Genomic DNA, 12,689 nt, shown 5'->3' on the forward strand with positions numbered 1-12,689 from the left:
ACACATTGGCAAGGCATTTTGATGAATTAGCTGGTATCATAGAACTCATGCTAGAAAACAAATTAATAAAGTAAGCCATATAAAATAAATCTCTCTGAACAGATAGATAAATATAGTTTACTTATATCATTTTCTTTTCTAGAATGAGTTCTATGATATCTGCAAGTTCCATCCATCCACCCGATTGCCATTCCAATGATAATTGAAAGTAATTAAAATAATGAAAATAATGAACCGCAACAAGAATAAACATTTGAAAACCAGATTGAGAATCGTATTTATATCAATAAACGGTGTCAGCTCAACTTCACACTCACAATAAAAGAACGTGCATGCATTAATATTTCAATGTAATATTTAAAAGAGGAGAGATACCCAGAGGAATGATGCTTAGCCATATGTAGAAGAAGTCTGTCATGTTATTAAGAGTAAACTGGTTAAGGAAAACCTAATTCGATTGGTTAATAGAAGCAGGTAGAACCGCCTTCCCCCAAATTTCAGGGAGAAAAACAAACACAAGTCATTTACACATTTGCAGTAGTTTATTGTACACAAACAGACGGATTCTACACGGTCAATTAGTTTTGCTGTTCATGACACCCTTTCTTTGCTTGCATATCACTGATTGCATGTTTGCAATGTTTTCGGTCATGTTTAAGTGCAAAAACAGTGCCAAAAGTATAAGCGTGAAAAAAGAAAGTCAGAAGAATACAGACCACATTTATTTTGTGTTATTATGAAATGACTGATTCGCAACACACAAATTACTCTTATGCTAAATATTTAAAGTATAATTTTTCCTACACCTGCATTTACAAAATGTTCTGTCCGCATGCAAAACAAATTTAGCTTGCAATTTGATTTACGCTTTCACAAATCCTATAGACTTAGAGGTTTGAGATGCATATTTGGACTATTCCAAATTAAACTGAATATTGGTAAAACCCTCTTATAAATAATGTTGATAATCAGAGCACTGTCTGATGCTTGAAATAAAAGCAGCGGCACTAGTGATCGTCCTGGAGATGTTGCCGTGTTCTGGTCTGACCTCTCTCTGTCTCTTGTCTTGTCTCTGTCAGCACACTGATGTGTTTGTGTTTGTCTCCTCAGCTGCTGGGTTTCATTTACGCCTGCTACGTCATCAGTGTCATCACAGAGGAGGAAGAGAGCTGTAAGTGTCTTTTTATCTCTCTCTCTCTCTCTCTCTATCTGTCTGGTTATGTATAATTGTGATGAGAAAAAAATGGAAATCTGTCCAAACAACAACAACAATCTTTACTCTAGAAAACACAGCAGACACCTTAATCAATATTATTAAAGTTTTGTTTGTACTTTTACAAAAGCACCATACACAGGAGAGGATGTCTTTTCCTTTCCTTCTAGTTTTATTTTTGTGTGGAAACAACGAGTCAGATATAGATTTGAAGCATATGAATTATCAATGTTAAAGAATATGAAATATTGATTTAAAAAGCAAACCAATTTTGATCTGTGGGAAGTGGAGCACACTGCTGGATGTAGTTCGTTCCCCTGTGAGAAACACTGTTTGTGTAGCGTCACTCAGCTCACTTTGTAAAATTGTGTGTGTGTGTGTGTGTGTGTGTGTGTGTGTGTGTGTGTGTGTGTGTGAAATGATTGGAAAAACTAAACTAAAATACTTTCCATAATTCCAAAACTAACTCTTTAACTTTTGTTAAAACAAAAATGATCTTAATGATCACAGTAGGGTGAATATGTGACCAAAATGGGAAACTTTGGGAAATTTTACATTTTTCGTCACTTTTAATTATGATCCAAATACCACATAACCTGAAATTATATCTTCATAGAACGCTTAGGATGTATCCTGCCGTAGTCAAAATAAAAAATTAAGAAATGCTCAATACTGGAAAGACAAATCTTTGGAGGCACACTTTTGGCCAAATCCCTGACTATCTGTGCTGGTAAAGTGGGACAGAAGAAAAATTATTCTATAGAAAATGTCTACAAATTATTTTGAAATATATATTTGATATTTTCTTACACGCTTTCACATCATAAATCATCATATGTAACATTTACAAACATTAAGTCAACATTTACTTTTTTGCCTCAAATTTGTCATTTTCTTTTCCATTGATTTTTCCAGTGATGGTCATGAAATGACCTCTGACAAACATGCTGATATAAAATCATTAATTTAAAACCTCAAAAGGTTAATTGATCACTTCTCAAAGATTAGAACTGACATTCAGCCTTGTAATAAGTGGGATAATGGACAGTCAGTCGGTTGATATTGCAAAATAAACACCTATAGGCTGATTTAAGAGTCCTCCGCTTTGCGTCAGGGTCCCGATCACCCTGTCGGGGTTTATTTTGTGATAACAAATGGTTGACTGTACATTAACCCTTACATATATCCAGATCTATGGTGTAGTTAAACACACTTCCAGCATGTTAAAGAGATGATCCTGGTGTCTGGATTAATGTAGTGGAGTGATGCTGCACAGTGCCTGCAGTGTCCCATGATTATGGTGGTCTGCTGCATCCGCCAAAATAATATAGTGCTCAATATCAGCCTGAAAGATTGCAATTGCGCCTTGCAAGTTGCGTTGATTGAAAATGTTTTGGGTGCATTTGTGCCATTGCCTGATCTGCATAATTCCTTTAGTGAACTAGTCGCTAAATCAGCCCAGTCAGCCCATACAAATAACTGGTGTTTTTACCTGGCGCTATTAATTCTTGGTGAATTCCCCCCTCTATCTTTAAAAACATTTTCAAATTTGTAGAAGACCAGATTGAAGCCAAGGGGGTGAGAAAAAGACCCAGCCCTATTTGTACAGGTCAAAAAGCAGGCCTCAACCTATTATTAAAATGATTGCGTTGTTGCACTTTTGTGGCCCAGAAAAGGGGAATACCATTCTTTTATTTACCAGCACTGAACATTCCCCAGAGTGCTGTACCACTCTGACATGAGGGAGTGGACACCACAGAAATAATGGACTTTTATTTTTTACAGCAACTTCCTGTTTGCTTTTGTGTTTTGATGACCTTTGAGCGTCATTCATCAGTTCAGAGGACATGAGGGAGTGTGTCTGTTTGTGATTGACTGCAGGGGGTCTGAAAAAAATTATGCACATTGATGTAGAATGTGTTAAAGGTGAACTCTATAAAGCTCTGTACAAATTTACCAACATCAAAATGATGTTCAAAGTGTACATTCAAAGTGCAAGTATGTGCAATCCTATGGTTGCAAAGGAAGTGTTTTTGTGTTAAGGCGCCAAAACACTTCTAGGGAAATAGAAGAAACAGGTGTGACACCATTTAGAACAAGATCTAGTCCAAAACAAGGTGTTTTTGAGTTTGGTGCGGTGGTTCAAAACGTCCTGGTTACTTCCGTAACCTCTGTTGCCTGATGGAGGGAACGAGACGTTGTGTCGATGAAGTTACACTAGGGGTCACTCTTGGGAGCCCGAGACACCTTCTGATATTTTATAAAGCCAATGGGAATTGGCAAGTTGTATTTGCATGCCACTCCCCCGGACATGAAGGAGGGTGTGTGCATACCGCTCATTCAGGTCATTCAGAGCCTGAATGAGAACCAGACAGGGAGCGTGCGCTTCCTGCGGGTGCTCGATGCGGGGGCTGAGAGCTGGGCCAGGGTTGAGGTGGAGCTGCACATGTTTTAGCCGCAGGAGGACGCCCTCAGCGAGCAGGCCTTTGAGGGGAGCACAGGGCGACCCCACCAGGTGGCGGCGTTCTCGGGCCATAAGTGGATCGCAACCACCCTATCCACCTGGGGAATTGCAGTGTACCCTTGTGCCGCTCCGCCGTCGAGGGTAGTGAGAGCGGATGAGCGAGGGGCTTTGTGACGAGTGGAGAGGGGTGCTGGCTGTGAGCGACGCGCAGACCCCAGGAACCAATCATCCAACCGTGACGACTGTGGGGAGGACGGAGGGTTCCAACCCAGACACATGAGACAGCGCCAGTGGCCATCTGAAGCGGATAGCACTCTACCACATCCAGGAACTACACGGGCGGAAAGACATCTTTATAAAGAAAAAAGGACGTTCAACGGCGCTGTGTATTGCTCTTTTAGAGGAAAATAGTCTTTTAGAGAAAATCACTCTTTTAACAAAACAGTCTTTTAGTTTTGCGCTGTCGAAGCACCTAGGGACAAACTGTACTACCGTTCTGAGAAGGAGAAAGCCACTGAAGTGCGCCACAGATCCAACAGCAGTATCGCTCAGAGGTAGAGGAACAGGTGTGTGACTCACAGCTCTCTGCATACGTGACCATCGGCTCTGAAGAAAATTTCTGAATGAAACAGATGCATTTCCCCACCTTTTATACCCGTATGTCTGGGGTGGGACATGCAAATTCTGTCTGCCAACTTCTCATTGGCCTTTTTTCATAGTTCAGAGGTATATTCAGCGCCGAGAGACCCCTAGTGTCGCTTCTTCAACACAAGTCGAAGTGAGCGACATATGGGGAAACAGTTTCAAAGCAGCTTTACAGGAAGCCATAATGTGATAATGTCTAAATGTCATGCTGTCTTATAATTTACATTGAGCAGTTTTTGGGTGATATGGCGATTTATGTCGTGACAATTACGTAAACGGTCAGCCAATTGAGATTTGCTAAGTATATGTGATATATCTGCAGCGCTTTATCTGTGGAAAGTGGGCCTTTTGCCCCATGCTGGTGGGCCTTTTCCCCCAAGTGTGGGTTAAAAAGGCCCCCCTTGCCGCCTTTATATTTATATGGTTTTTATAATTTTTTCCCCCTCAAATTGTGTTGCTTCATCAATGCACAAAAACTACATCTTTTTTTCTGTAATCATATACTGTGAGATTAGTAAACAACACATTTTCCTTAAGGTGTGTACTCTTGTGTACCATATCATGCGGTGCCTGCACCTGCCTACCATTTCTCCCTGCTGCCGTGATAGGTGTCTAATATCCACCTGAAACAAGAATGAACAACTAATTTTAACACATTATAAAAGGAAGCAGCTGGCTAAAGGTGTTGACTTTGCTATACAGTGGACCAGGGTGATCAGAACTGGATCAACAGTTAGCTGCGTGGCCTGGACCAACACCGCTGCATTTTCCCAAACATAACCGAACAGCTAAATATCTCAAATATGCATTGCTTAATATTGTTAAATGTGATCATTATGTTCTCATTTAATTTGAAAAACTCCCGACATAAATACGCCTTTCCTCTCCCACCACAAAAACAAAACAAAAAAAATTGCACAGAAACAAATTATATACTACATAAGCATGTGATACAGAGCACCAAAAATAAATTATATCCGAGGCTGTAGAAAAAAACATTTGGTGCTATAGCCCAATAGCCAGGTCCTAGTCACGCCCCTGACAATGATAAAAGAAAATGCAAATCTGGCCTCACATCAGAGTTGTTTGTGTGTGTGTGTCAGAAGGACAGAGATGAAAAGAGTGTGTGTGGGGGACCATGAATGTCTGCTTGGTTATCAGTGCTTAGCAGATTCCTTTAAACACAAAACAAAAAGCTTCTTTTAATGAAAGTGGGTCAACATAGTGCAGTGCTGAACATTTGCTTGAGTGGTACCCTCTATACGAGTCAATGAGTATTCGTGTGTGCGCTTGAGTCATCTTATTGCATGAGCCTTGTTTCTGATCTCTACCTGTGATGCAAGACCAAGCTAACACAAACAGCAAAAAAATCTGTGTGTGTGTGTGTGTGTGTGTGTGTGTGTGTGTGTGTGTGTGTGTGTGTGTGTGTGTTACTAAAGCAAGTTCTCACTAAAAGATTCACCTAAAGGTGGCATCACAATAGTCGACTCAAAACAACTGGAATTTGGTTGGGTGACCGACTGTTTTTGCTGAAATCTCACCCTCTTCTCTCAGAGGTTTTTTACATTGAATACTTTATGACTGTTCTGTTTCCACTTTCTTGCTTTGTCAGTCATTTAAGTGTAGAACCGCAAAAAAACCTTGGTACAGAATCACCATGGATAATAATCGCCATTTGCAATATATGCAGGGTGATAGCTGGTCAGTTCTTCAATGTAAGGAGCAGCTCATTGATCGCTGACAAGGCCACAGGATCCATCACACAGACTGTTGTCTTTGAGTTGGCAGGGCTATTAACTTAGCTGGGAGTTGAGTTGCTGGAGTTGTTAAAGGGATAGTAACTCTGAACTTTCTTCTACTGAACACAAATTAAGATATTTTGAATGATATGTTTTTGTCCTTACAATGTTAGCCAATGGGGTCGAGTGGTTTAGTCCATGTCTTCTGAATCCATATTGCTTTGGGTGAGAAACAGACAAAATGTTTTAGTAATATTCCAGGTTCAATACAAATTTAGCTCAATCAACAGCATATGTGACATTATGTTGATTACCACAAAAAGTAATTTAGTGGACTCCTCCATTTTTGCTTTTTTTAAAGAAAAAGAGGGATGTTACAGTGGAAGCACTTACAATGGAAGTGAATGAGGGCCACTTTTTGGAGGGTTTAAAGGAAGAATTGTGATGCTTATAACTTTATAAAAGCACTTATGTAAATTCTTCTGTTAAAACTTGTGTATTATTTGAGCTATTTTTACAGTTGTTTTAGGGTTTGTTGTTAAAGTGGCTATAACTTTATACAGAAAAGGTTAGTAAGTGATTTTATCACATTAAAATCATGTTCACACACACTCTGTTTGTCTTGTGGTTATACTTTTGAAACAATGAGTATTTCAAAGTTCAAAAATTGGCCCCATTCACTTCCACTGTAAGTGACTCATTGTAAAACAGAGTAGGAATCCATATTATGACACAAGTGCTGATGATTGAGCTGAAGTTGTATTGAACCCGGAATATTCCGTTGAGTTCTTTTTAATAAATCTTGACTATATTCTGTTTACATGTTTTTGTGCGTGCGTTTTCACCATTATCAGTTGAGCATTGTAACCAATCACAGAAGAGTCTGTTGCTCAATTTGAGTACAGTTTATTCAATATTTGACACATAGTTTAAATTATAATGCTGCTAAGAGGGTTAATATGTAGTTGAAAGTTTAGGAACTGTCTTGATTTAATTATGTATAATAAAGCAAATAAATATTTCAGGAACACCGTTCTATGCTGTTTTGGATGTGTAGCCTACATAAAGATATTCTATTGATCACAATTCATCACAATTACAGCCATGTTTTTTCTCATAATTTTTTTGCTCTACTTCCGACTGAAAATCTGCTTAAAAACTGGCTAGTGACCGGCTTAAGAATGTGTGAAGCTGGCCATTTAACCGTATTAGTAGGAATACGTTCCTGCATTCCACACATTGCAGTGCAGCTCATGGTCCCTGAACCTCTGCAGATGCAAATAACACTAATGACACATTATGAGCTTAAAGCCTGTCGTTTAGGTTGCACAAACAGCTGCTCTCTTTTCAAGCCTGCTGTATGTAAAATGTGTGTAAACATGGAGACAATTGCTCTTGAAATTGTTTCCTATAGATTGACTGAAATGTTTGCGTGAGCTTTTAGCAGTAGCACAGTGTTAATGAGTCACAGATGATGCGCATGCTCACTGGCACCATGTTTCAATTAAACTATTTTAATGTACACTAAAATTTGTACATCACTGGTGATTGGAAGGCACATTTGAGTGAGTAGCATAAGAGTAAGCCAGTACTGGGACATACATACTACCATATCAGAAAATGTATACCTCAGACTCTCTTCTCGCATTATCATTTAGCTAAATCAGTTGCATTAAAGGTGAAAAATAAATCAGATGTTTTCTCTTGTCCCAGCTTTAAATGCTGAGACAACTAGAAGAAAACCATTCATAAGTCAATTTCCAGAACGTGAACAAACACTGTCTCTGTGACACTATCAAAAGCAACATCGGCTCAACCAGTAGTGTGAGATTGGGGCGAGACTATCTGTTTGTTCGACTAATGGCAAAGGGAAAGTGCTTGGAAAACCTGATTGCAAAAAATCCTATTTTTGCATTTTTTTTAATTGTTTGATTACTTAATTTTTTATGTGCATACATTTAAAAACTGATGAAGCTGTGATGTAATTCATTTACATTTAGTCATTTAGCAGATGCTTTAATCAAAATTAGATACATAACAAGCAAAAAATACAGAACACAGAAACTTGTTCAAGTATTATAATTACACCGATTTGTGTGTGGTTGTTACAGTGTGATCATTTCAAATTCTGTTTAACTCATGTGGATTGTAGTATGTCATGTAGTATGTTCATTGTTAATAATTATGTCTGATTTGTGTAATAGAAAGTTGCATGGTCAAAATTCCAGTGTTAATGTTCACATTGATTCATATTCATGCCATGCATAATGTCAGCTCATGGTTTTTGCATCTAGTGATCATTTTGTGTTCCGTTTCATTTTTCTCTCCTCATGGCTCATTTTCGTTTCTTTCATTCTTTAATTTCATCTTTTGTTTGGTTTTCAGTTGATTTTATTGGTGGATTTGACCCATTCCCACTCTACCATGTCAATGAGAAACCATCCCATCTACTATTAAAGCCTGTGCATCAGTAAGTACCTGTGTGTGTGTGTGTGTGTGTGTGTGTGTGTGTGTGTGTGTGTGTGTGTGTGTGTGTGTGTGTGCGTGTAAGTTTAGATCCTTTTACAGATGTCACTGCTTGCCCCTTATCTGAAGCATTAATTAAAGTTAGGTTTTCTTTAATTAGTGTAAGTTCCTAATTAGTCCATTGATGAAGCATTCAGATCTTGTCCAATGAGAGATTACTTAAGACTGTGACAATAATCAATTTTTTAAATAGTGTTTGGCAAATAATACTTGTTGGCTATTTGCTTAAGCTATGTGTCTTTAAGAAAAGAGTTTATGTTGGTCTGTTGTCATGTTAGATTTAACTTTTACTAATTAAATACATAAAAAGTCCTGGAGGTCTCTGTTTCACATAATAATCATAAAAGTGTTGGCCTCATTTCAATAAGTCTTTTTAATGTACATTTTTGCATATGGAAGTGCTAAATACATAGAATTTGCCCAGGTAAATTTTTCAAGACAGTTTAATCAGACTAGTTGCAACTGAGACAAGTGCTTGTCCTGTCTCTAGGTACACAACCAATTCAAAGTCAGAGGGATTAATTAACCCAGCAGGTGTGCATTTGTGTGTTCACATACAAAATGCAGAATTAATAATAATACAGAATTTGTCTTTTTCAATTCAAGAGTTGGAATTTGGAATTTAATTGGAAACACACTTTAAGATGTTGAACTGGAATTTGAATTGGAATGAAAGGGAAAGAATTTCGCTGAATTGCAATTATATCATATATAATTAGTACAGCACAACAAGAATAGATAACTTTGTAGGTGTTATGTTTAAGGTTTCCATCTTGTAAGCTTGCTGTTGTGTTCTGTTTTGAAGACTGTGTGTTAAATTAGAAGGGTTCTTCCACCTTGGTCCATAAAATGAAAGCTTAATTATTAAATTTAATTAAAAAATATCACATGATCAAGAGTGCTGTCATGCTGTAAATCGGAACAGCTGTGATTTGGAAGTAGGCATAATGCACGTGCTGATATACGCACCAACAGCACGATTGCGAGTGTGATATTCCTTTTATACAACAGTCGAATAGGCAAGTAAATAATATTTATTAATAATATGACTTCGTGCATTTTGTCTCTGCCAGCGAAAAAAGTTCCAAAAAAGCCATGTATCTGTTTTGAAGTAGTGATGTTTCGTTCGTAATCGAATCTGTGTTTTCGAACATTTTTAAAGAGAAAGAATCGTTCTCGTTCACTTCCATTGTTTCGGTGGTAAACAACTCTTGTGGGTTTTTTTTATTAATTACTTGAGTCTATTATTGATTAACTCACTCATAACATTAACATCAAGATAATGAAATCAAAATGAACAATGATTTACAAATCCCCACCACTATTGTGAAAGCTTTGAACACAGAGAGGAATGATACAAATAGTGAAGCTTCCCAGTGCTGTTGGACTATATACCAGCACTCTTGAAATGTCTCTCCAATCAGATTGAAGGACCGGAACTAACTGTTGTATAATGAAATATACAGCACACCAATCAGACACAACATTAAAACCACATGTCTAATATCATGTAGGTCCCCCTTGTGCCGCCAAAACAGTTTGACCTCCTCAAGACCTCTGAAGGTGTCCTGTGGTATATGGCACCAGCACGTTAGCAGCAGATCCATTAAGTCCTGTAAATTGCGAGGTGGGGCCTCCATGGATCTGACTTTTTGGTCCAGGACATCCCATAGAATGCTCAATCATATTGAAATCTTGGGAATTTGGAGGCCAAGTCAACACCTTGAACTCTTTGTCATGTTCCTCAAACTATTCCTTGACAATTTTTGCAGTGTGGCAGGGTGCATTGTCCTTCTGAAAGAGGCCACTGCCATCAGGGAATACTGTTACCATGAATGGATGTATGTGGTCTGCAACAATCCCTTCCCCATGTAAATTACACACACACACACACCCTGCCATCCACATGATCTAAAGAAAACATGATTCATCAGACCAAGCCACCTTCTTCCATTGCTCCATGATCCAGTTCTGACGCTCACGTGCCCATTGTAGGAGGGTGAAGTGTTTGTGTGAGGGGTGAATGCTGGTTGCTTTGCGGATGCAGCATTTAATGTAAATGTCTTTGATGGAGGGAAGAGAGACCCCTATGATCTTCTCAGCTGTTCTCACTATCCTCTGCAGGGCCTTGTGGTCCGAAGCGGTGCAAGTCCCAAACCAGGCAGTGATGCTCTCAATAGTCCCTCTATAGAATGTAGTGAGGATGGGGGGTGGGAGATGTGCTTTCCTCAGCCTTCGAAGAAAGTAGAGACGCTGCTGGGATTTCTTGGTGATAGAGCTGGTGTTGAGGGACCAGGTGAGGAATTAGGTGCTCTTAACGATCTCCACAGAGGAGCCGTCGATGTTCAGCGGAGAGCGGTCACTCTGTGCTCTCCTAAAGTCAACAACCATCTCTTTTGTTATGTCCACATTCAGAGACAGGTTGTTGGCTCTACACCAGTCCGTTAGCCACTGCACCTCCTCTCTGTATGCTGACTCATCATTCTTGCTGATGAGACCCACCATGGTCGTGTCATCGGCGAACTTGACGATGTGGTTTGAGCTGTGCAATGCTGCACAGTCGTGAGTCAGCAGAGTGAACAGCAGTGGACTGAGCACACAGCCCTGGGGGGCCCCAGTTCTCAGTGTGGTGGTGGTGGAGATGCTGTTCCCGATCCGGACTGACTGAGGTCTCCCAGTCAGGAAGTCCAGGATCCAGTTGCAGAGGGAGGTGTCCAGGCCCAGCAGGTTCATCTTTCCAATCAGGTGCTGAGGAATGATTGTGTTGAATGCTGAGCTGAAGTCTATGAACAGCATTCAAACGTATGAGTCCTTTTTATCTAGGTGGGTGAGGGCCAGATGGAGGGTGGTGGCGATGGCGTCGTCTGTTGAACGGTTGTGACGATACGCAAACTGCAGTGGGTCTAGTGAGGGGGACAGCTGGGTCTTAATGTGCCTCATGACAAGCCTCTCGAAGCACTTCATGATGATGGGTGTGAGTGCGACGGGGCGGTAGTCGTTGAGACAGGACACTGAAGACTTCTTTGGCATGAGGATGATGGTGGTGGCCTTGAAGCACGTTGGAACGACGGCGCTCCTCAGAGAGATGTTGAAGATGTCGGTAAGAACATCTGCCAGCTGGTCTGCACATCCTCTAAGCACTCTGCTAGGAATGTTGTCTAGTCCAGCAGCCTTCCGTGGGTTGACTCTGCGTAGAGTTTTTCTCACATCGGCCGTGGTAAGGAGGGGTGGTCTTCCTCGCCACCACGTTGTTCTGCGCCTCAAACCGAGCGTAGAAGTCATCCAGCGCATCTGGAAGGGAGGCATCTTTATCACAGGCAACTGATGTTATCCTGTAGTTGGTTATGGCCTGGATGCCCTGCCACATGTGCCGCGTGTCGCCGCTGTCCTGGAAGTGACTATGGATTCTCTGTGCGTGCGCACTTTGCCTCCCTGATGTCCCAGGACAATTTGGCCCTCGATGTTCTTAGGGCTGCCTTTTACCTGCTCTGAAGGCAGAGTCTCGGGTCCTTAGCAGCGCACGCACCTCCGCAGTCATCCACGACTTCTGGTTGGAGCGTGTGGTGATGGTCTTGGAGAAAGTGACATCATCAATGCACTTGCTGATGTAGCTGGTCACTGATGCTGTGTATTCCTCCAAGTTGGTAGAGTTGCCATATGTTGCAGCCTCCCTGAACATGTGCCAGTCAGTACACTCAAAACAGTCCTGAATAGCAGCGATGGCTCCTGCTGGCCAGGTTTTCACCTCCTTCTGGAGCAGTTTTGTGCGTCTGAAGAGCGGTCTGTATGCTGGAATTAACATAACAGAGATGTGGTCTGAGTAGCAGAAGTGGGGGCAGGTCTCCGCCTGGTACGCGCCTGGGATGTTTGTGTTAACAAGATCAAGTGTGTTCGCCCCTCTCGTTGCAAAGTGCACATACTGATGGAATTTAGGGAGCACTGTTTCGAGATGCCGGAATGGTGTTAAAAATTAACTAACTAACATTATGCCTAACATATCCATTTGTGTTCTGTTGAAAGAAAGGAAGTCATTCAGGTTTGGAACAATATGAGTGTGAATAAATAATAAATGAGGTTTCATTTTTGGTGATTCCCTTTATGT

General features: G+C 40.5%; 1 protein-coding gene across 2 annotated transcripts in view; it reads left to right on the forward strand.

The window, feature by feature from the left end:
* The window catches only part of LOC127628988 (sodium/potassium-transporting ATPase subunit beta-1-interacting protein 3-like), a 96,841-nt gene that overhangs the window by 80,811 nt on the left and 3,341 nt on the right, over window positions 1-12,689 (forward strand). The window contains exons 5-6 of one of the 2 annotated variants that reach the window (XM_052105995.1): window positions 1,111-1,171; window positions 8,447-8,531. In XM_052105995.1, the coding sequence (XP_051961955.1) occupies window positions 1,111-1,171; window positions 8,447-8,531 (146 nt within the window). The remainder of the gene's footprint in view (window positions 1-1,110; window positions 1,172-8,446; window positions 8,532-12,689) is intronic. The other variant, XM_052105996.1, reaches the window with a different exon arrangement.

Source organism: Xyrauchen texanus, chromosome 35 (genome assembly GCF_025860055.1).
Source record: "Xyrauchen texanus isolate HMW12.3.18 chromosome 35, RBS_HiC_50CHRs, whole genome shotgun sequence".
Taxonomy (NCBI): Eukaryota; Metazoa; Chordata; class Actinopteri; order Cypriniformes; family Catostomidae; genus Xyrauchen; species Xyrauchen texanus.